Here is a 26113-nt window from a genome sequence, read left to right as displayed (position 1 = left end):
AAGCGCTCAAATTTATTTAATGAAATCATAGCCTTTGGAAATTTAATAACTTTCAAGTTATTAAATCAAGCAGTAACGTGATTTATGTTTGTCCATCGCCAAAATATAAGAAGAGTTAAAATAATAATAATTATAAATAATTAAGACGCTTTTCACGATTACGCTAGTCACGTGACTCCTCCCCTCTTTTTTCCTCAGTCCCTCACGTGATGTTCCCGCGGCTAGTTGAGGCGCGAAAATATAAAACGAGGCAACCGTTAATCTGTTTGCTTCTGGAGGTGAGTAAAATGTACTTTTATACTATATAAAATACTTAAATGTGTAAATAATGGTTAAATAAGTTTATAGTTAATAGTATACACAAGTAGGAATATCACAAAATAAATTTTGGAAAGTTTATTCTAGGTAAATGCAGACAGCCGAGTGGTGAGAATCCTTTACTTTTTAACAAATTCACTTCAGGTCAGGACATTACTTTAATGAAACTTTAGCACTACAGAAAACATAAGCAAGCTTCGTTATTGTACTTAATGTTTAACCATTTTTAAAAAATAATTATATTTTACCATAAAGGAGTCGAATTTGATGCCATATGGCGAATGTTACAGTACCTTAACAGTACATACATTTAACCACTAGATGGCGTAACAGCAAGTCAACTCAAATGGTAGATTTTATAGTAAAGTAGTTCCAGAAGATCATTACCCATTACAAAAGTGTGTAAAATACTCAAGCAAATCGTGTATTACTTGTATGATGAGCAAGATTTCAATCAGATTTGAGGGGCAAGTTTACAATTTATATAAAGTTTAGGCTTACAACAAGGGTTAGGTGCTATAATGTCTTTACTTTTGTTGTTATAATTTAAATATTATATTTAGCAGTTTACTAATTTGCCAATAGTTGCATTGACCTCGGTTAATTTGGGTTTATTTTCACAGTAATTGTTTTTTCGTTGTGTTATAAAGGCCTGTGAAAGCAGCCAGATGTTCTTCAGCAGCAGTGAAGAGGCGACACCGGGTTTGAGTGCTGAGCCCGGGCCGAGTAGCAGCACTCCAGGTAGTGTATTACACACACTGACTTGCAATATTTCTCCTGGTGTCTCCAGTAAAGGAGCGCAACAACAAATTTTCACCATGTATATATAAACACAAACAATAAACATCAAATGACCGGCCAATAATGTTGGAGGGAACACATGGAGACAACATTAAAAATATAAATATTAAATTAATAATTTAATAATCTTTCTCCTTAGCTCAATGGCAGCTGAATATGAGAGGAAGAGCAGACAGGATCAGCTCTTCTGTGGGTTCATCTGGTGGTTACAGTAACAGCCGAGCGGTGAGAATACTTTACTTTTTTTTGGGAACAAATCCATTTCGGGGTTTAACTATTTGTGTGAACTAATTATATTTTGCCATAAAGGAGTCGAATTTGATGTCCTGGCGAATTTTACAGTACCTACATTTAACCACTAGATGGCGTAACAGCGAATCAACTCTAAATGGTAGATTATAGCAAAGTCCCTTTAAAGGACAATTCCGGTGAAAAATGAACCTAGGGGTAATTAACACATGGTTACCGAGTCGATTGTTTCCTGGGATGCGTTTTCATGAAAATCGAATGTAAAGAGTTTTATCTCTAAAAACAGATTAGCTTATAACGCTAGTATATGGGGCACAGAGTAAGTAAAAGTAAATCGCTAGTTAATGCCACTAACAAGGCTCAAAATAGCCTCACACTAACACGGTAGCATAATGAGGGTCCTTACATGCAAACCGAAGTATTGAGAACTTTGTAAGTGTACAGACAGTTTAATAAGAAGAGACTTTATAAAGACAGAACATTACGCGTTTACAGGCAGGCGTCATCTTGGAAAACAGTCTCGACTAATCGAGTCACGAACGCCGTGCTACGTTATATTTCACAAACGTATAATTCCTGTCTGTACACTTACAAAGTTCTCAATGCTTTGGTTTGCATGTAAGGACCCTCATTATGCTACCGTGTTAGTGTGAGGCTATTTTGAGCCTTGTTAGTGGCATTAACTAGCGATTTACTTTTACTTACTCTGTGCCCCATATACTAGTGTTATGAGCTAATCTGTTTTTAGAGATAAAACTCTTTACATTCGATTTTCATGATGAAAACGCATCCCAGGGAACGATCGACTCGGTAACCATGTGTTAATTACCCCTAGGTTCATTTTTCACCGGAATTGTCCTTTAAGTAGGGTTGGGCAATATGGCAAAAATATATCACGATTTTATTAATATTCTTTTTATGTTGGTTTTACTATTTTGCAAGTGTCTGAGCATTACAGCCAAACTAAATTCCCTATTTTAAAAACAAAGCTGCTCAAGATATTAAAATATAAAAGAAAAAAAGAATGGCAGACATTTAGACCAAAGTGGCAAAGATAAAAAATCTTTGTCATTACTCTGTCTTTGTTATAAAAAAATAAGAACAAAGATACACATTACATATACACAACATAATATACAAATGAAATAAACAGTGCTTAATTCTTTCAGCTACAGTAGGAGTATTTCAACAGTAACAGTGGCATTCAAGTAAGAAATTGAATGAACAAATGTAAAAATAAAACACTACGTAGACTGATTCTTATTAAAGCTACTGTATTAAAGTTCCTCAGTCAAGAGCAGTGAGTGATTTTTCTCTTTGTGTTTTGTTGTTGTACATTAAAGAGATAGTTCCCCCTAAAATGTCATCATTCATCATTTACTCATTAAATAAAAGTTATTTTGAAGAATGGGTTACCAAACAGTTGCTGATTCCCTGTGACTTCCATAGTATATTTTATTTTCCTACTATAGCAGTCAATGGGGACCAGCAGCTGTTTGGTTTCCCACATTCTTCAAAATATCTTCTTTTGTGTTCAACACAAGAAAGAAATTAATACAGGTTTGGAACAGTGAAATCTCAGTGAAAAGTGTGTAAATTGCGCAAAGCAAATCATGTATTATGTCTGAATGATGAATAGGGCTGGGTACCGAGTTCGATACTTTTTAGGTACCGACCGAATTGCCTCGATACTATCGAGTATCGAAAAATGACATGTTCGGTACCAGATTTCGATACCTAAGGGGTTAACTCGTCAACATCAGTGCTCAAACAAATACATATGAAATGCACAACGGCACGCCTAAAGTCGCTCACGCACATACACACAAACTCTACACTAGGGCTGAACGATATGGACAAAATTTCATATCTCGATTTTCATGCCAGATATCTCGATATCGATAAGTTACAATACGATATATATATATATATATATATATATAAATACAGAATCTGAATTAAAATGTGTTTGATTTAAGACTACATTTCAAAATTTTGTGTCAGAAAATGTATTGTTTTTAAGCCTTTCGCACGTACGATCACACAGGTGTAATCAGTCTAGGCTGGTCCCTGGAGCGTACGATCAAGTGCATCACATGATCAACTGCTAAATTCAAATGTTGAATTTAGCCAGAGACAGGCGCGCTCAGAGCTGTCATATATCACAACTTTTCAGTGTTTTCAACCACATACTGTTTATTTTAGGTTTCAAACATATAAATTCACATAAGTACTAAAAAAACAATACATTTAGAGTTTGTAAAATACACACTGATGTCTATGGAAGAGGTAATAATAATCCTTTCCATTATAATTCGACACGTTTTATTCATATCAGATACACATTGTGTAAGTAACTTCAATGTTTACTCTATTCTATTCACAGTTCACCAGCCACTTACTTTTAAGTATTTCGGGAGAAGTGGATGAATTCACATGTTGTAAACATAGGTTGTAAATCCAACAGATCCGATTATCTGAACTGCGTCTGCGGCACAAACTAACACGGCGGCGCCCATCGCGCATACAGCTCAACTAACGCGATCGTTATAAAGGTGTTTAAACAACAATATACTTCCACTTGCATGTATTTGACAATCGGAATATCAGATATTTCATGCCATAGCTAACACATTTGTGAATATTCTGAATAAAAAAGGAAAAATGACATAAAAGCAGATCATCATTCATTCAGCGCTGTTGCTGCTGCGGTGTGTCACATGACAAGCAATGACGCGTCACCATGGAAACGCCGCCGCCCCCTCACAATATAGTTCCCACGTCCCTGGTAGTGTGTGCGCGCTGGCTTTAGCGGTGCATTCAAGGGCACTCGTAAAACTGATGTTTGTTGTGACTGCCAGAGTTGTATGCAGGGCGAGTTGTATATCGTTGCTTTTTTCGATAGTAATATCTTGAAAGTTCATATCTAGATATAGATACGATAACGATATATCGTTCAGCCCTACTCTACACACGAGACGCGGGGAACTCTCTGCGCACATACTCATGAGACGCGAGCACATGCACACACACAGACTCGTGCACATACTCAATGAGACGCGAGCACACACACAAACTCTCCACGCACATACTCATATGAGACGCGAGCACACACACACACACACACACACACACACACACACACACACACACACACACACACACACACACACACACACACACACACAATACCCTAAAGATGTGGAAAAGTCGATCAAAAGTGTGGCTAAATTTCTCCAGGCTCGATGCCAACAGCGCGCGATGCAGTATTTGCGGTAAAATAATTGCTGCAAAGACGGTACCACGACAAATATGATGAAGCCCTTGACAGTGCACGGAGTAAACATAAGAGCAGAAAGTTGCTCCGTCTTCGACTGGTAAATGAAGAGATACCTTGTTGATCACTCTGACAGTGTTTATATTGCAATAATGACCTACTGAATGTACACAGCCGTTCAAAAATTTGTTGGTTAGTCAGAATTTTTTTTCAGTAAGGATGCATTAAAGTGATCAAAAGTGACCTTAAAACATGTGTAATGTTACAAAAGATTTCGTTTCAAATAAATGCTGTTCTTTTGAAATTTTTATAATAATAATAGTTTCCAAAATATTAAGAAGCAAACTGTTTTCATATTTCTGAAGGATCACGTGACACTGAAGTAATGATTTTGAAAATTCAGCTTTGACATCACAGGAATAAATTACATTTTGAAATATATTCAAATAAGATTTTAAATTGTAATACTATTTCACAATATTACAAGTTTTACTGTATTTTTGATCAAACAAATTCAGCTTTGGTGAGCATGAGCTCTTTATAAAAAAAAACCCCATTTTGTTCCTTTGTGCTTTTTTTTGTTCCTTTGTGCACTGGCTAAGGAGCATGAGTCAAACTGAAAAAATAAAACCAAAGTTTTTCTGAGGTAATGTGTTATGTAATCTTGTTAAAATGGATTTCATAAAATTGGTATCGAAAAAAGTATCGTTCAGGACCCGGTATTGAAATCAAGGTATCGGTATCGAAATTTTTTGAACGATACCCAGCCCTAATGATGAACGTGATTCCAATCAGATTTGAGGGGCAAGTTTACAGTTTATGTCAAGTTTAGGATTACAACAAGGGTTAGGTGCTATAATGTCTTTACTTTTGTTGTTGTTATAATTTAAATACTATATTTAGCAGTTTACTAATTTGCCAATAGTTGCATTGACCTCGGTTAATTTGGGTTTATTTTCACAGTAATTGTTTTTTTGTTTTGTTATAAAGGCCTGTGAAAGCAGCCAGATGTTCTTCAGCAGCAGTGAAGAGGCGACACCGGGTTTGAGCGCTGAGCCCGGGCCGAGTAGCAGCACTCCAGGTAGTGTTTTACACACACTGACTTGCAATATTTCTTTTTGTGTAAAGGAGCGCAACAACAAACTTTCACCATGAATATATAAATACAAACAATAAACATCAAATGACTGCCAATAATGTTGGAGGGAACATATGGAGACAAATTAATAATTTGATAATCTTTCTCCTTAGCTCAATGGCAGCTGAATATGAGAGGAAGAGCAGACAGGATCAGCTCTTCTGTGGGTTCATCTGGTGGTTACAGTAACAGCCGAGCGGTGAGAATACTTTACTTTTTTTTTGAACAAATCCATTTCGGGGTTTAACTATTTGTGTGAACTAGTGTTGCACGGTGTACCGATACTTCAAAAGTATCGCGATACTCGGAAATTAAAAACGTCACGATACCTAAATTTATCAGTATCGATACTTTAAAAAAAAACGCCTCCCTATGGACGTCTGTGTTTTTTTCCTGACGCACGCAGCAAAGAACCTGCCGCTGTCAGTGTCATGTGACAAAACACTACATGCTGCATGTGCGAGCACAAGTGGTCCACGACTCGTAGAAAAAGATGACGCGAGGAGTGACATATGGAAGTACGTTGCCTACCTTGCTCTGTTGCACGGTGCACTGATACTTCAAAAGTAAATCGGAAATTAAAAACGTCACGATTCCTTAATTTATTAGTATCGATACTTCTAAGAATGACCGCGTTCCAGATGGCCGGCGACACACTGGCTGCGTGTCGTGTCCGTTTTTATTTCGGCTCCCATGTTAACTGCCTGCGTGACACACGCGTCTGGGCGCAGCTCGAGACGCGCGGAAAACGCGTGCATGCTAGAAATAGAACCGACGCCTATTTTTCACGCGACACGCAAGCGTGTTGGAAGCGTTTCCAGGCAAAATAGAATAGGAAAAGATGTTTCTATGTCATTTTGACACGAATACATATTAATAAATTACATTTTGATGTTTGAAAGTTTTGACATAAATACAATATAAATGTAATTTAAAAAAATATTATCGATTTTCAAATATTGCACCTCTTAATACAGAATGAATTATTCTGTAGCCTATTTTGCCGTCAAGACTGCCGACGTTGTCTTTGCTGCTATATATTTATGTTTAACATGAAGTATAGGCCTTCCACAACTCTCTCCCCACATGTCAAATATATCACCAATGAGGCTTATCATATGTTACCAATATTAAACATTGTTTAATATAATCACTGTTCATATTTTTATTCAAAGTTCAGAATCAAGATAAAGCTCTTATGTTTCTTATGATAAATGAGATAATGCTGCTAAATTTATAATTTTTTTTACCTTGAATGTCATTGCTCTAATTTATTTTTTATATTTTGATATTTCATATTTTGTTCAAATGTTTAATATATCTGCTGTTCATATGTTCATTTATTAGTGTGTTATATGATTAGAATGTTGTCCCGGTTTTAAAATAAAGCACAGCAATGATATTTGAGAGTGTTTCTCCCTTTTCAGGAAAAGTATCGAAATCGCAATACTTGACTTGGTATCGGTATCGAAACAATAATTTTGGTATCGTGACAACACTAGTGTGAACTAATTATATTTTGCCATAAAAGAGTCCAATTTGATGTCCTGGCGAATTTTACAGTACCTACATTTAACCATTAGATGGCGTAACAGCGAATCAACTCTACAGGGTCTCCGCGGATCCTTAAAAAGTCTTAAAAGGTCTTAAATTAGATTTTTCAAATTTAAGGCCATAAAAAGTCTTAAAAATCATTTAAAAAAAAAAAAAGTCTTATTTTTACTTATGAAAGGTCTTAAATTTTAGATGACACTTTGACTTATACTTATCTAAATGCTTTCGAAATTAAAACTATCTAATTAGCGTAGGCCTACGTATTATTTTTTTAAATCTATCTTGGTGGATTTGCTTGTTCACGTGACAATTCGCTTCACTTACGGCAGTATATCAGCCTACATCTGTCTCCTGCACGCGAGAGGAGAGAAGAAAACGAGTAAATGTCAGTTCAGTTGTAAGTTCAGTCTTTATGTGCTTAGGAGTGTGCGATATTGTCTATGAACTATGATGATATTGTAATCATTGTTTTAACTCTGTACGAGGCACTGCGAGTGTGAGCTGACATTGCGTTTGTCTCTCATGCTTGCTTTCACTGCGAGATGTGTCAGTGCAGTTATAGATGTCCCCAAATGAGTTTTTGTCTTATATTTATATCATATTATGTTGTTATATTAGAATATCACATGAGCAAGAGTGCCGTTTTCCTTTGCACAATTGCAAATGTGCTATTTATTTTATACAACAGTTAAATTACCAATAAAGTTAACATTGTGAGTTACTTTTTGGACACAATATTGTCAATTTTCACTTTATATCGCCGACGAGAATTTCATCCAACAGACAGCGATTTTTTTTTTTTTTTTTTTACAGCGTTTTGAACAAATCATTTCAACGATTCAATGAATAAGTTGTTTTTCTGAATGAATCAGCCGTTTGAACAAATCCGTTGACTCCAACAACTTATTAACGCTTATTAAGACAGTGACTTGCCGCCACCTACTGGTGGTTTTAGTTTCATATTTAAAGTATCCTTTAATTAAAATGTTAAAATTATAAATCATTTCATATTTAAATATTGAATAGCTTTATTTATGCAATTGTAAATGAAGTGTAAATATAGTAGGCTAATGCCAGTTTTGATGCCGCTTCTGTGTCACCTCTGCACTGCAAGGATGGATTTTAATTTAATGATTTAATTTGACATTGGTACTGTATTATTTTAATATAATTTAATTTGAATGTTAGAATTTGACATAAAAGGTGATGCATACCTCTAAATACGTTTAGAAACAATGTCCATATATAGGTGAAAATGCCCCTGGAAATCAATTTAAGGTGGAAAATATTGCCCCTTAACCCTTATGTGCTGTTGGGGATGTTTTCATCCACTATGGGGTATTTTTTAGTCTAAATTTGGCCATAACTTTCTCTGTGTTTCAGCAAATGGAATGATTTTTGGTGACAAATCTTATTTTGACACATATTTTGGGAAAATGCTTTGAAATTTTTCAAAAACTCAACAGTACACTGTGGGCAAATTTACTACCCTTTCGTTATGTTTGTGGCTGAAAACAGCCACTACTTTAAACTGCTGTAAAAATATATCAGATAAATATTTTTTTTCAATTTTTTTTGCATAAATCTATTAATCAACCTCAGTCCTGCTCAAAAATACTAAATGTTTAAAAAAAATTCAGGATTTTAACTCTTTAATTGCCAAATTCGTAAATGATGTCACTGATTTGGGAAAAAACACACACAAAATGACTCATTTTCAATATAAAATGTGATTGTGGACTGGATTTTTTTTTACCTTTTATCACAGTCTTGGACATGTCAAAGATTAGAAACAACATTGGTTTTGATGCATTGTTAGTTTTTGTGCAGCATCAGATTTTAACTTTTTCTCCCTCATTTACTGTTCGTGGCTGTTTTTGCCCCATTGACTTCCATTATAACCACATTTTTTGATTGCAAAGTCATGACACCATATAATTATGCATTTTTGATTGTTGGTGGTTTTCCCTGTTGGGAAGAGGTAAAATTTGTAATTTTTACTGTTGATAACCAGGTGGCACCATTAACCCTTTAGATAGGCCTGTGCAAAAAAAAGCTTAGTTTCTGGCTTTTACATGGAGTTATATGGAGTTTATATGGAGTATAATAGCATAATAAAGTGTGTGTTTGTGTGTGTGTGTGTGTGTGTGTGTGTGTGTGTGAACTCACCTTGATGCGTCTGAGAAAATCAAAATATGCACCTCAGCTCTCAGAACTACATGGAGTAAACAAAAACAAAGTAAGTGTATTTATTCATCTGCTGCCTTTTGATGGTGAGAAATGCAGACTAAACAAAAACAAAGCAAGTGGATTTAAACGCGTGCATGCAAGCCTGCTGCTCATTTGATGGTGAGAAGAGCAGCAAGCAACATGAGAAAGGGCTTGACTTGTAGTGAAGTTTTAGAGATGATTATGCAGCCTGACCCCTCCAGCAAGCTGCATGATGTATCGTCTTCCCCCTCTGACACCACAGACTCAGGAGAGTCAGATCCTGATTTGGATGTGGCACCCTCATCATCCTCTCTAGCTTCCACTGAAGGCGAGGAGGATTCGGAGGATCCTGGATCTGGGTAGATTGGGAGAAACGGCGAAGTGTGGTTTTCCACTAACGCGGAGACAACTCCCTTTCTTCAGCCTGCCAGAGGCGTGACTCCAGGGCCGACGCGCTATGCCATCACAAAGCATAGTCATACATGTTTGTATGACTGTACAAACATGTATGTGTTGACGCAAGTCATGCTGACAATGAGGTCAATCATCTCCTCCATAAAAAACAGATTGAACACGGAATCCATGTTCTGGACCTTTGTGATGGCATAGCGCGTCGGCCCTGGAGTCACGCCTCTGGCAGGCTGAAGAAAGGGAGTTGTCTCCGCGTTAGTGGAAAACCACACTTCGCCGTTTCTCCCAATCCACCCAGATCCAGGATCCTCCGAATCCTCCTTGCCTTCAGTGGAAGCTAGAGAGGATGATGAGGGTGCCACATCCAAATCAGGATCTGACTCTCCTGAGTCTGTGGTGTCAGAGGGGGAAGACGATACATCATGCAGCTCGCTGGAGGGGTCAGGCTGCATAATCATCTCTAAAACTTCACTACAAGTCAAGCCCTTTCTCATGTTGCTTGCTGCTCTTCTCACCATCAAATGAGCAGCAGGCTTGCATGCACGCGTTTAAATCCACTTGCTTTGTTTTTGTTTAGTCTGCATTTCTCACCATCAAAAGGCAGCAGATGCATAAATACACTTACTTTGTTTTTGTTTACTCCATGTAGTTCTGAGAGCTGAGGTGCATATTTTGATTTTCTCAGATGCATCAAGGTGAGTTCACACACACACACACACACACACACACACACACACACACACACACACACACTTTATTATGCTTTTATACTCCATATAAACTCCATAATACTCCATGTAAAAGCCAGAAACTAAGCTTTTTTTTGCACAGGCCTATCTAAAGGGTTAATGGTTCCACCTAGTTATCAACAGTAAAAATTACAAATTTTACCTCTTCCCAACAGGGAAAACCACCAACAATCAAAAATGCATGATTATATGGTGTCATGGCTTTGCAATCAAAAAATGTGGTTATAATGGAAGTCAATGGGGCAAAAACAGCCACGAACAGTAAATGAGGGAGAAAAAGTTAAAATCTCATGCTGCACAAAAACTAACAATGCATCAAAACCAATGTTGTTTCTAATCTTTGACATGTCCAAGACTGTGATAAAAGGTAAAAAAAAATCCAGTCCACAATCACATTTTATATTGAAAATTAGTCATTTTGTGTTTTTTTTCCCCCAAATCAGTGACATCATTTACGAATTTGGCAATTAAAGAGTTAAAATCCTGAATTTTTTTAAAACATTTAGTATTTTTGAGCAGGACTGAGGTTGATTAATAGATTTATGCAAAAAAAATTGAAAAAAATATTTATCTGATACATTTTTACAGCAGTTTAAAGTAGTGGCTGTTTTCAGCCACTAACATAACGAAAGGTAGTAAATTTAAACAATGCACAAGGGTTAATAAAAATGTTAATTTCGGTCACTACTGTGAACTAACCAGCCAGGGTACCAGTACAAAAACACAATCAGTAAAATATCATCTAATTATTATCAACAAAACTTTGAAAATATATAGACATATTTTTGTCAATATTGCGCACCCCTAATGTACGGTATTAATTTTGATTTCTTCAGGTCTTAAAAAGGTCTTAAAAAGCCTTAAATTTGACTTTAAAAATTGTGCAGATACCCTGCTCTAAATGGTAGATTATAGCAAAGTCCCTTTAAGTAGGGTTGGGCAATATGGCAAAAATATATCACGATTTTTTCCAGGAAAATCACGAATTTATCACTATTCTTTTTATGTTGGTTTTACTGTTTTGCAAGTGACTGAGCATTACAATTGAGCGTGAGCAGAGCAGACAAAATAGACTCGGCGGCGAAACCCTCGCTTCACTGCTGCTCATGCGACGCTCCTGTTGGGCACTCACGCGCTGCTCCTGCTCCCGGTGTGAATGCACTCATTGATTAACATGCACGCCGACAAAAATATGCGTGAAACAGCCGTAATTCACAAGGTTTCCTACATGTGCGTTCCGTGTGCACTTGTGATGCTGATGTTGCGCGATGTTAATCATGGGGAGCCCGAGTGCATTTGACCGGCATAAAATCGGCATATGTCAGACTGACCGGCCGGTCGCTGGTTATGGCCGATTACGTGAAAATCGGCCAATTCTGGTCACCAGCGGATCAATCGGTGAATCTCTACTCCTAACTTAATAAAATAAGCTTTTTTTACTATGAGGAATTATTACATCAAAATGTAGATCTGTGTGCAGGTAGACTACTTTATCTGAATTAAATACATATACCTCTCTCGCATTTGCTTGTGTGCCAGCGATTAACCCTCCGCGTGCCAGTGTTGGCACACGTGCCTTAGGTTGCCGACATCTGCATTAAATAAAAGTTATTTTGAAGAATGTGGGTTACCAAACAGTTGCTGGTTCCCTGTGACTTCCATAGTATATATTTTTTTCCTACTATAGCAGTCAATGGGGACCAGCAGCTGTTTGGTAACCCACATTCTTCAAAATAACTTCTTTTGTGTTCAGCACAAGAAAGAAATTAATACAGGTTTGGAACAGTGAAACCTCAGTGAAAAGTGTGTAAATTGCGCAAAGCAAATCATGTATTATATCTGAATGATGAACGTGATTCCAATCAGATTTGAGGGGCAAGTTTACAGTTTATGTCAAGTTTAGGATTACAACAAGGGTTAGGTGTTATAGTGTCTTTACTTTTGTTGTTGTTATAATTTATATATTATCCTTTTGTTGTTATAATTTAAATACTATACTTAGCAGTTTACTAATTTGCCAATAGTTGCATTGACCTCGGTTAATTTGGGTTTATTTTCACAGTAATTGTTTTTTCGTTTTGTTATAAAGGCCTGTGAAAGCAGCCAGATGTTCTTCAGCAGCAGTGAAGAGGCGACACCGGGTTTGAGCGCTGAGCCCGGGCCGAGTAGCAGCACTCCAGGTAGTGTATTACACACACTGACTTGCAATATTTCTTTTTGTGTCTCCAATAAAGCAGTGCTTTACACAGGAAAAAGGAAACTTTCACCATGAATATATGAATGTAAACAATAAACAGCTATGCATATAGATAGTACAAATGACCGCCAATAATTTTAATTTTATTTCATATGGAGACAACATTAAAAATAATTTATCACTTATTTATATAATTTTTATAAAAATAAAGTTTTAAGTGTTTCTGATAAAGATGAACAAAAATTTACTAATAATTATCACCTCACGAACACTGATTTGATTGGTATACATTGGAATACATTACATCGAGCGTATCACATACGATGAGTCGCCTTGTTGTAAACCATCCGTTTGTTGTGTGCAGTGGAAAGGCACCTTCAGACTCTTGAGCCCCACTGCATATCGACCATCTGCAATCCTGATCAGTAGATAAGATGTGTGCATGAAAACCCACATCAGTTAAATAGTCTTACTCTTTTTCCTTAGCTCAATGGCAGCTGAAAATCAGTGGAAGAGCAGACAGGATCAACTCTTCTGTGGGTTCATCTGCCCACTCCACACCTGCACTCTCACACCCTGGCCGAACACCTCAGCGAGACCTCAACAGTACGCAACTAACTAACTTATACCTGATACAAGTTTTGTGGGGTTTTTTCTGGATGGATATCACTAGTCCTGATTAATTACTTTGTTTAGAATGAATGTACTAAACCAACTGATAACTCACTGTGCAACTCTTTTAATTTAGTGACAACGCCTTCATCTGCATCTGCATCTGCATCTCATGCGTCCTCTGTGATAGTGGCTGTGGTGGAGGGACGTGGTTTAGCTCGGGGGGAGATTGGCATGGCCAGTATCAATACCAAATGCCCAGAGCTGGTGCTCTCACAGTTTGCAGACACTGGAACTTATGCTAAGGTAAAGATGCATCCATTCTCCAAACCCCTTGTCCTCTGTAGGGTCTCTGATAAGGTAAAGATGAAATCTGTTATTGTGAAAGCAACAAACATTATGAATTATATACATATACATACATATATATATATATATATATATATATATATATATATATATATATATATATATATATATATGTATGTATATATACACATTTTGGTCGCATTTGAGACTGAAAATAACTGCATGTGACTGTGAAAAAATATATAGGCGCACCGGTGCGAGTGACCCAATCGATTCTCATGAATATAAGTAATACAAATGGAATAAAAAGTACAACTCCCAAAATGCATCTACACTGAGCAACAGTTAAGTTTCGTACTGCGATCGGCTGCTTTTCATGCCTTCAGTCAAAGACTTTGCTTCAGTCAGCAGAGCAAGTGCAAAAAACGTGTGCGACGGACTTGCAAAGCTAAGATAATGAGTTTTTGACAATTTAATGCAGTAGAGGACTATGCATTTTGTAAAACTGACACCAATGATTTTAAATGTTAATACAGGTAATTACTAAGCTGCATAACTTGATGCCTCTGGAGATTCTGATGCCTGACACTGCTAGTGTGAAAGGACAAGGAACAAAACTCTACAGCCTCATCACTGAGACCTTCCCGGTATTATACTTGTTTTTTATCTCTATTTTGTATATATTATATTTTACAAAATTTTGTAATCTCAGAATTTTCAGTCTATCTCAGTCTATTTTATATCTCAGAAATTTTGTACACATCTTATTTAACTGAGTTTTAGAGTTAGAATCTTATTAACTGAGTGCAGAATATTTCCTTTTTTACCTGTGCAGTCAGTCACATTCACTCCTCTTCTGAGGAAGTACTTCAATGAGAAGAAGGGCCTGGAGTACACACAGCAGCTCTGTGTCCCTGAGTTCAGCACTGTGCTGATGGAGGTGCAAACCAAGTAAGCCCTCCATCTTTATGATAAACTTGGGTTTTATGCATTTCAAGGGATGTTTCATTTTTATTTATTTTTAGTTCCAGGATTTTGGATATACATGATAAGATTTGTAGTAGGGATGGGCATTTCAAGCAAAAATAATATTCGAAGATTGCTGGGTGTTATTCGATTATTATTCGAAAATCGCATCCCTCCCCCACATGCACGCACAGATGCATGTATAGGTTACACACCAGAGCATGTGAGCGAAGCGGAGCGGTGTGACGCTTAAATATAACTTAAAAAAATTAAACAGATGTTTCATATATGTTTTGTATAAAGCCTTTCTTTAACGTGAATTTCATTTTGTATAAATTTTTTCTTAATTTTAATAAATGTTTCATCAACCAATTGCCTGGATTTAATAAATAAGAAGCAGACAGTATAATCAGGACACAGAGGCCCCGGTGCGATCACTTGCATTGCACATGAACTGGAGCTCGTCTCATAAATGAACCAAAACTCAGCGTATAAGCTTCTTGCTTCACAGACCTGAGAAATATATCTATAGAAAGCTTGAAATGTCTTCTTTTAAACAAAACAATTCAAAACTAAAAGAAATGGGCTACTCTGAAGTGTGCATTTCTCTCTATAGGCGCGTTTACTGGCGAGTCAGCATCGTCAACTTTATCTTTGCAGCCGACACTGACACAGAAAACACTAGTTTATTAATAAACAATTAAAATGTCTCATGCATAATCATTACTTTTGCCATTTTTTTGTGGCAAGCTAGCTTTATGCGTGCGCTTGAGATGTGGAATAGGCAATATATTACGAAAACGCTCATTATGGTTTAGTATTCTCTCCCATATATATTTAAGTAATTCAATTAATATAAATATGCGATTAGACTAATGGCTTAAATAAACAACTACTAGTCGACGCTGAGTGGACTGAGCGAGCGAAGCGGGATCTTCAGAAAGGCGCTCTCCGCTCTGGAGGAAATATTACCAATCCACTCACATGCTTTGGTGTGAGACAATGTGTTCTTCTTCTGTCTGAGAGTTGATTGACAGCTTTTAGATGCGTTATTGGCAGCGTCACTCTCTAGTTACATGAACGTGTCACCACCGCATCAGAACCGAAAACATGGGGATTTTATTAAAGACAATGATTGCACAACCTATTCGATATTCTATAATAAAATCAACTAATCGAATATACGAAAATCGTGACTCCTCCTTAATTTTTAGTGATGCACTAGTATAAGAACTCCACCTATATGGACTCAAGATAGACATTATATCAGAGGTGACCTTTCACTGTGACAGTGGGAAATATTTGCCTGTTTCAGTTTTCATTTCATACGAGAGATATGAATGCATTTCCATAAATATAACAATTGTGTAAATGTAAGACAGTGGTGCAAAACTCAGCTCCTTGATGGTCACAGCCCTGCAGAGTTTAGTTACAACCCTGCTCCAACACACATACCTGTAGTTTTCAAATAAGCCTGAAGGACTTGATTAGCTGGATCAGGTGTGTTTATTTAGGGTTAAAGCTAAACTCTGCAGGGCTGTGGCCCTTCAGGAACTGAATTTTTCACCCCTGATTGTAAGACATATTAGGATGAATATGACTAAAACAATAACAAATAAAACATGTTGTCTGTCTATAGATACTACTGCCTGGCATCTGCATCTGCCCTACTAAAATACTTTGAGTATGTTCAGAACTCAATATATGCTCCTAAGTCACTGAAAGTGGTCTTCACTGGCAGTGAGCAGACAGCCATGATTGATGCGATATCAGCCAGCAACTTGGAACTAGTAGTGAACCACAGAGATCACAGGTTAGAAATTAAAGACACAGATCATTATATGTCTGCAGTTTTAAGTTGACCTGAATTCCACAGATAACTCCACAGATTTCAAAAGAATTTGAACACCTGTCATCCACAAAGATCTACACATCCTCTGCCCCAAGATCAGCTCCATTTCACACAGTTTATCATATTTAAATACACACAAAGAATGTAAAAAAAGCACACAGATTTCATTTTTGTGTGACAGAAGTGACAGTTCCTTTTTTCTGCTTTTAAAGCTTTGCCTAAACTTTGTAAATATAACTATGTGCACATCATCCTACAGTCCCGTCCCGTCCCTAGTCCCGTCCTACATTGTTCTTGCCATTTCACTCAGATATATGTCATTATAAGGAAGAAAAGGCTATCAAAACTTCTGTTTCATGCCGACTTTAATGTCAGTAACCGTATGCTGTTATATGCAGAAGTGAGCACACTCTGTTTGGGGTCTTAAACTACACTAAGACTGCCGGTGGGGAGCGGCGGTTACGCTCCAATATTCTTGAGCCCCTGCTGGATGAGGTCACTATCAACTCACGTTTGGACACCATAGAGGTGATCACCTGTTATCTGTATGTTTTTTTTGTTTTGTTTTTTCACTCAGTTATTCTGTCATTATATAAATAATCTTCTCATTGATTCATTTCCAGGAGCTGTTGCAGAATGAAGAGCTCTTCTTTGGTCTGAAGAATGGTAAATCCTTCATTTTATTTGTCAGTTTTAGAGACTTTGTTTCAGGCTGTTTTTCCTCCTGGTTTTTACCCTTCGAAGCTGCAGTTTAGCACGACTAAATGTTTATTAGGTCTGTATTGCACCACATGTGTAAGCAGCATGTAAGTGGTTTGCAACAGCAGGCTGATGTTGCAAATGATGTTGCAAATGATTCACACTAATGGTGTTTCTACTGTGTAACAGAGCAATACAGAAAAAAAGTTATTTTTAGGTCACTGTATTGAGTATTCAACCATGGTTATCAGGAGTGGTCCACTGAGAATTATGGCAAACTTGATCGTCATGAAATCAAATTTACATGAGGAGGGAGCCATATTTACATTCAGGTATTAGCCTAATTGACCCTTCGCAGGGAGCTTGATTGACAGGTGATCTGACCAATCATACTTCGCCATCCGCCATTTTGTCCGACAAAGCAGTCAGGAGAGTTAGTAGATTAAAGTAGGAGGATTTGAACTTGAAAAACGGAGTGTACTGACGCCTTTCTGTGGTTAAAACAACATTCCTTTTTATGTTTGTTTATGTTTATTTGAGGCTATAAATTAACTAGAAGGAAGAGATGATCGGTTCACGAGCAGCTTTAACTGATGCTCTACAGCGATCTGTCACGGCACATTAAAGAGCAACAAAATGGTATTTATTGTTAAAATTTCTTTTAAAAAATGACCAAATTTGAAAGGTGAGACTTTGTTTAATATGTTTAATATCAAACGTAACTGAAAAGTAACCTGCTCTGTCCTGTCTGTCAGCGTGTTGTCAGTCTCCTCTCTGCTCCGCGATGTATTTTTCACTGCATGAGAACATGGTGTGGCATGAGAACGGCGTAGCTTGTCGGACATAGCGACATTAACTAAGGGGGGCGGGTCTTTGCGAACGGTCAATTACAAACCAAAACTCTACAATTTTTGTAGTCAAGTATTGACACACACAAAAACACAAGAGAAAAACAGGTTCTGTACCAAAACTTTACAGCGTATACTGCAAACTGTTAAAGATGCTCTAAGCGATGTTGGGTGACGTCACTTCTTGTTGACGTTCAAAGTATTGTCAAACAAAACGGAGATTAGCTCGACCCTCCCTCCTCCTCATCCCTTCCGAGCTTCCTGAAACAGTCATGAACCATTTAGAAAAACCAAACTGGATTTAACCTGTCCAGCAAAAACAGAGCAATCTGAATGTCGGATTGGAAGCCCTTCTGCCGACGGAGTTCTTGCCACCTTTTGAACGCTTTTCCGATGTAAATTTGGGACTTCGCGCGTTCTTTCTCCTTTTCCCTGTTATTTGTTCATCGGAACGTCGTCTCTTTGGTCGTGTGTCGGCCATATCAAAATTCTCAACAATATACATTTTTAACATTAGTCGTTGTCGTTGTCTGGGACATCTCTCCTCTAGCTAACTTCCCTCTTCATGCTTCTCTCTCCTCCACTCCCCACACCCCCCTTCATGTGCATGCGCACGAGCCCCCCCAACCCCCAGCCCCAAATCATTCTTGTCGGTTATTAACTGGAACACTGTTTGTTATGTTTCGTGGTCCAGGCTGGGCCATTTTTTTGTTTTTCTTGCCGTTTGTGGAGCCAGGGCTGTCTAAGAGACCGTGCTTTTTTACAGTGTGTTCAGGGGACAGGCAGCTAGCGGATAGTGAGGAGATGTTTGCTGTACGTGACAAAAAATGTTTTGGCCTAAAAAACGTATCGCTTAGAGCACCTTTAACATGGGTGCCAAAATAATATGCACTACACTGCTTACTTGCTGCTTATGTGTGCAGTGTGAAACAGGCCTTACTTAATAGTTAATAGCTCTTCATTTCCTGAATCACACCTACCTAGAATTGCACCCACAATCGTAATGTATTAATGTTTACCAGATGCCTAAATATTTGCCTGGCACCACTCCATGGTGGGACATTATTGATGTGCTTTTATTCACAGCCATTGCACAGTTCCTGGATATAGATGAGCTGCTGTCTGCTCTTGTTCAGGTCCCAAAGCAAGAGACGGTAGGCATAGGAAACACATTTTCCAGAGTACTGAACTTAAAGACGTTGCTTTCTTATGAGGGTGATGGGGTGGGTAATTGATTTAGCTAGTTTTTAAAATTCATTTTAATTTAGAATATCATTGGTGAGAGAATTTTACACTGTCTACAGATCTACACTGAAAAAAGTAACCTACAAAATGGTAACATCTAAATCAACTGGTTTTTAGTCAACTGAATCAACCTAAATACATTAATTTATACCAATAAAACTATTTTTATGAGATAAATCTGGTAAAAATATATCTTTAATTGCAGGTTAGCAGGTTAGGTTCAGTAGCAGGCACAATTCAGTAGATTATAGACTGCATCCTTTAGCGAGAGAGACATTTGGCTTATAAATTCAAGCTTTTCATCTTCAACATGTCTTTTAAACCATTGTTGTTTAATTTAGTGACCCTCTATAGTTTAGCAGTTAATAATCTTTTTTATGTTTTTCCATGTAGATACCGGTGGCTGAAGGAAAAATAACGCAAATAATTAAGCTGAAGCACATTCTAGAACTGGTCCCATCACTGAAGGTAACATGGGCATTTTTAAAAAATACTGTCAAACAGTACTGTAAGACTCAAAATCATTAAAAGCACTGTACAGAATCTGCAAAGAACCCATATTTTAACTAAACTTTTTATCATCTACCAATAAGAGCAGTAGCCATCTCACCTCAGTGTAAAGTCAACATTAAATCAAAATTGACATTATTTAGACATGAAATCACATTTTTAACATTTTGGTCAGTATAAGTAACGATGTGAGCAAGTAAATTTCTCCCTTATAAGGCGATGCTGCAACATTCCAAAACACCCTTGTTGGAAGCATACTGTACCTCACTTGAAGACAGCAGGTAATACGTTTTACACACTTAGCTATGTGAACCATTTGAATATGTAATGACATCTTGCACAGACCATTTTAGTTAAACAAGAAAGATGAGTCTGATTTGATGACACAGGAGGCACAAAGAGTCCCATGTATGTGTACAGAGTTCAGTCAGCACTTTCATATGTGCATTTGATGGTTTAGTTCTAGTATGCAGTCCATCAGGTTTTACTATTATCTTTAACGTTTGTGTTGGATTAGGTTTAACAGCATTCTGGATCAGATCAAATCACTGATTAATGATGACACCAGCTATATGAAAGGCAGTTTGACCATGCGCACACAAAAGTGCTATGCTGTGCGGCCCAACGTCAGTGAATTCTTAGATATTGCACGACGAGCCTACACAGAGGTGATCGATGACATAGCAGGTGAGCTCTTTAACTGCTCCTTAACTCCTTAAGTAACTTGGACTATGAAAAGGATGGACATGAATTACTAATTCATCTGCAATAACCACACCGCCACATGTTAAATTACCATTAAATACGTTCAATTTTATTATTGAATTTTAGTTCCTGAGGTCAACTCTTAATGTTCATAATTTAATAAAAAGTTTGTAAGTTCGGTGTTGTAAATGTGGTTGGCCATGTTGTGCATATGTTCAAATGAAATGCCACAATCGGTTATGCAGTCCATATAGTTTGTGATTAATCAGATCTTTCCAAATTCCATCCTGTTTATATGTTAGTCATAAACATGAGCATTATTGATGTGTGTGTGTTGATGATCAGAACTGGTGGCTCAGCTTGGAGAGAAGTACAGCCTACCCCTCCGAACAAGTTTCAGCAACACACGTGGCTTCTTCATTCAGATGAGGCTGGAGGGTGTGGTCTTACCTGCGGGGAAGTTACCAGAGGAGTTCATCAAAGTGAGCGAAGACATTAACAAAAAAATGAGTGCACGTTTTCATAAGTGTTTAATGTAACATATATATAATGAATAGATGCTCAGCTTCTCATCTGCGGTGATGCGTGTTCCAGTAGCGTCGTCATATCTGGCTATAACATTACATATAGCCTATAACACGCTCTCACACGTTTATTTTTTTAGCATTTTTGGGAGGAATACAATTTACATATGTGGTTTTAACAACCAGATGCATTTGCACTTGTCCAGTTTCGTCTGGAATGCGGCCCAGACCACCTCCTGAAGTGGTTTGAGCGATCAGATTCAAATCCGTCTCGAATGCATTTCGGAGGGAATTTACACCTGGTCTTTTCACGATCGGATAGCTATCCGATCTGAGAAAATACATGAAGTGGCCAGGTGTAAACAGCCCCTAAGATAAACAGTATAATCATTGACAAAAGACATTTATTGCACTTTCCTGGCCTTAACCCTATAAAGCCTGTATCATATTTGATAAGGACATTTCTAATGCCTTTAAATGATCAACACTGCTGAAAAACATGTTGGGGGCAATGTAACCAAAATATTTGAGCCCAGTTGAGTTTAGTGAAATCATTGTCATCTTCAAGAAACCAATTTGAGTTCTGTGACGTGGCATGTTATGACATGGCACTGTGGTCATAAAGGGATGGGCATGGTCTACAACAGCTCAGTTGGTATTAAGGGCCCCAAAGTGTGCCAAGAAAATATCCAACACACCATTACAGCACCAGCAGCCTGAACCGTTGATATAAGGCAGGATGGAACCATGTTTTCCTGTTGTTTATTCCAAATTCTTTCCCTACATCTGAATGTCACAGCAGAAATCGAGACTCATCAGACTAGGCAAGGTTTTTCCAATCTTTGGTGAGCCTGTGTGAATTGTACTGTAGCCTCAGTTTCCTGTTCTTATCTGACAGGAGTGGCACCAGTATTTCCTCGGTCGAAACCAGTGATTATTCTAGTTACTGTTGCCTTTCTATCAGCTGAAACCAGTCTGGCCATTCTCCTCTTACCTCTGGCATCAACAAGGCATTTTCACCTTCACAAAAAGCCCATTTTCCTCATGCATATTATAGTTTCCCAGGAAAATTATTAACTGCACTATATATTTCACTATTATACTTTAATATATTTATATAATATATCTTAATTCGTTTCTTTTATATCTTTAAAATAAAATATACACAGAAAGACACATTTTTATCAAACATCCTCAATATAAGTCTCTACATCCTTCCAAAAATCTTTAAATCTTCCAGAACATGCTTGACATAAAAACAAAAACTAAATGTGTTGCACATGTTATATATCACATATGTCGCACTGTGTAGCCCTGTTTAATTATCCATAAATATTTTTTTTTAGAACAACCATGTTAAAATTTGAGTATCAAATATGACATGTCTGTGTCTGTTTAGCTTCATCGTGTTTTGGTTTAGTTTTCCCTGCTCCCATTTTTCCTGTGTTCCTTGGTCATTAGTTTCTGATTAATCCCACACCTGTTTCTGGTCTGGTTAATTAAATCTCAATGTGTATATAAGCCCTTGGTTTCCCCCGGTTGTTTATTTGGTCTTGTTTGTGTTGTGTAGTTTCTGTTCTGATTCTTCTGTGAATTTTTTATGCTTATTAAAAGTCTCCTGTTTTTATTTGAATTTGTGTGTTTAACTACATTATGTGTAGTTCAATTAATTATTTTTTTCAGACTATTATTTCATATGTCAGGCTTTACAGGACTATAGTGTTGAATATGTGCTAATATGAATATGTGAACAAGTGCTAATGGGCTTAACTTCAACACTAGGTGACCAGACAGAAGAACAACTGCTCGTTCACCACTGTAGACCTCATGAAAATGAATGACCACTGTGAGGAGGCTTTGAAAGACATTTTTCACATGTCTTATGTGTGAGTATATGGTAGCTCAAAGTAAAATGACTAGTGCAAGAATTTTTTTTTTTAAATCATTTTAGTCATAGATGGTATTTATGTGCACTGCAGGGTTGTGTCCAAGTTACTGAATGAGGTCTATGAGCACATCCACTGCCTGTACAAACTGTCTGATGCTGTGTCAATGCTGGACATGCTGCTCTCTTTGGCTCACGCCTGCACTGTCTCAGATTACGGTAATGTTAAGCGCCATAAAGGCGTAATGTAGATTATTACATTTATGTGAGGACATACATTTTTCCATCTTTAGATACTGATAGCATTGATTTATTTTTTATTACTTAATAACTTAAGTATTTGTTTCCTTCAGTGCGTCCTGAGTTCACTGATACATTGGCAATAAAGCAGTGTCGCCACCCCATCCTGGAGCGCATTTCTGGGCAACAACCCATCTCCAACAACATCTACATCTGTGAGGGAACCAATTTTGTGATCCTAACAGGCCCCAACATGAGTGGCAAGTCCACCTACCTTAAGCAGGCGGCCCTCTGCCAGATAATGGCTCAGATAGGTACTGTACACAGAGTTGCTATTATAAAAATAATATTTACTAATGTTTAATGTTTACTACTCTTTTGGTCACTAGATCACTCTATTATTCCCATACTCGCAAAGACCACTAGTATAGAGTAAGTCTGTGTGGGGTAATGATGAGCATGTTTGGGGTAGGTTCTAGGTCTAGGTCTAGAATAATGGATTAATTTGCATGATTTAGCACCAGCTGTCTCCTAGTCCTGTGGGATCAAAACAACCTTGTTCAGAATGTCTTCTTTGCCCCAGGATCCTTTCTGCCTGCGGAGTACGCCTGTGTTCGTATTGCGGATCAGATATTCACCAGAATAGGAGTAGACGATGACTTTGAGACCAACTCTTCCACATTTATGGTTGAGATGAAAGAGGTAAATTGTGGAAGAAACAGTTTTATACAGCTAATCAAGAACATTTTATTGATATTTCATCAATGAAACCTTAAAGTATATCAAGTCTTTAAATGTGTATTTACACGTGTATTTTTGTGTTTTTAGTTTCACATTCAGTTAAAGTTTTTTCTCATTTAAATACTTACTTGCACTCCTAGGTGTCTTACATCATCCACAATGCAAGCAACAAGTCACTTATCATTATTGATGAGCTGGGCCGAGGCACCAGTCCAGAGGAAGGCATTGGTATCTGCCACAGTATCTGTGAATTCCTCATCAATATTAAGGTGCTGTATTTATTTTATAAAGAGTATATTTTGATACAATGAAGAGGGATGTAGAAAACATAAATATTCATATATACCAAACATACTTGATCGGTTATTCTGACATTGCTCTACTCACAGTATTTCAGTAAGTGGCTAACAAAACTTGTGCTGTAGGCCTTCACGCTCTTTGCCACGCACTTTCTTGAACTGTGCCAGTTGCAAACTCTTTACCCCAACGTGGAGAACCAGCACATGCAGGTTCAGCATGTGCGCGGAGGAGATGGCAGAGCAGAAAAGGTGGTCTACACATACCAGCTCAGCCGAGGACATTCAGAGGAGCGCAACTATGGTGGGTTAAGACTATTCCAAGCTTTTCTAAACTATTTAATCTATTCTATGGTGGTATAGAATTATATAAGTCACATTTGCATATCTGTTGAACGTGTGGAATAAGTGAAGCCAACACATTTGCTGTGTTCCAATTCGCATACTATCTGTTCTAAATAGTATTTGAAATTAGAATTAGTGTGTTCCAAATCGTAGTATTTTGAAATGAGTATTCCAAAGATACCCGGATTGTCTACTCTTTCCGGTTAGACTCTGAAGTGCAGATCGATGCACACTCTAATGGCTAATATTGCCCACAACCCATTGCGGGTTAGACGAGGATTCGATTAGAACTCAGAAAGTGTTAAAAAAAAAAAATTGTGTTAAACTACAAACATGGCGGATGTGCTAAAATGATGGTTAAGTAGAGATCTTTAGAAGTGATTTGAATGATTAATAATCAGTATCTAACCTGACGAAAATATATTTATTCAATGTTATCCACAAGATATTTAATCTGCAACAGCATTGTGAACTTTTATAGAGATACGATTTGTCATTAACTTTTAAATGCATCATTTTGCAAACACATGAGGAGAGTTCTCTGCATGAAAGACCCACGATTGGCAGATCAACGTGCTACTGCATTTCTCTCCGTTTTGGTAGGAAATGAATTAATATGTGGAGGATTTTAATTGATAAGATGATTGACAGGGTAGTTTAAACAGTGACAAGATGCACATAACTAAGCGACAGCGGTCCGTTAAAGACGCAATCATGACTAAGTTGTATGTCCTAAAGCTTGCATTTTTTCACAGAAATGTTGAGGTACATAAATACGTACATACAGGGCATAGTATAAGTATGTTGTCTGCTGTTTTTTAGGTATAAGAGCAGCAGAGATGACCAATTTACCACCAGAAGTTATTGAGGAGGCCAAAACTGTCGCAGCTAAAATCAGCCAAAAGCTGTGGGTATGTAATGATTCATGAATTATATACTCTTAGAGGTACAGGAGAAAAATCATATACAGATATCCTGCAGAGATGGTTACCTTATATCCCCATTGTCTTGTCCACAGGCCAAGCATTATAGTGACCCTGCCACTGTCAAACAAAAGGCAGACTACCGTCTAGCCACCAAACTGCTGCAGGCGGCCCGTAACTCACGGTTGGACCCAGAGGGCCTACGTCAGTACCTGAAGGGCTTGAAAAGACAGTATTTGGCTGAAATTCAAACTGCGACAGAGTCAGTAGAGATAGAGGAGTGAGGTCTGGGGTGAGAAATGGGTTGGTGTGGTAGGAACATTTGAGGAAATAACATGTTTGTTCAAGAAGCGTAATTTATCCGTTTTCCACAAAGTCAAGGAAGTTGTTCCTGATAGACATTGAGGTTGTTTTTGTTTAATTCCAAGTTGTTTATAAAAGTGTTTTTTCACAGTGCAAGTTTAAATTGTTCAACTAATCAAATAAAATGTTATTGTAAACTGAGACC

At 37.5% G+C, this 26113-nt stretch overlaps 1 protein-coding gene across 1 annotated transcript; it reads left to right on the top strand.

Moving 5' to 3' along the window:
* Positions 1-87: 87 nt before the first annotated feature.
* On the top strand, positions 88-26113 carry msh4 (mutS homolog 4). Its single transcript, XM_084097439.1, has 26 exons — positions 88-278; positions 969-1059; positions 1259-1344; positions 5636-5726; positions 5897-5982; positions 12798-12888; positions 13392-13511; positions 13654-13823; positions 14363-14473; positions 14662-14777; positions 16432-16605; positions 17043-17172; positions 17268-17310; positions 19278-19345; positions 19830-19904; positions 20163-20227; positions 20464-20633; positions 20997-21133; positions 22958-23061; positions 23155-23279; positions 23414-23614; positions 23884-24002; positions 24182-24310; positions 24467-24641; positions 25505-25593; positions 25701-26113. The coding sequence occupies exons 1-26, from the start codon at positions 210-212 to the stop codon at positions 25887-25889; spliced, it is 3024 nt and encodes a 1007-aa protein (XP_083953565.1). The 5' UTR covers positions 88-209; the 3' UTR covers positions 25890-26113.

Source organism: Abramis brama (assembly GCF_963993115.1).
Source record: "Abramis brama genome assembly, chromosome: 21".
In the NCBI taxonomy this organism is placed as follows: domain Eukaryota; kingdom Metazoa; phylum Chordata; class Actinopteri; order Cypriniformes; family Leuciscidae; genus Abramis; species Abramis brama.
Note: the sequence above shows the minus strand (reverse complement) of the source record. Positions and strands in the feature narration are given on the sequence as shown.

Coding starts and splice junctions, on each gene's coding strand:
- msh4 (XM_084097439.1), top strand. CDS start 210: ATGTTCCCGCGGCTAGTTGAGGCGCGAAAATATAAAACGAGGCAACCG. Junction 5,983..12,797: donor GTTACAGTAACAGCCGAGCG/GTGAGAATACTT, acceptor TTTGTTATAAAG/GCCTGTGAAAGCAGCCAGAT. Junction 20,634..20,996: donor GGTGATCGATGACATAGCAG/GTGAGCTCTTTA, acceptor GTTGATGATCAG/AACTGGTGGCTCAGCTTGGA.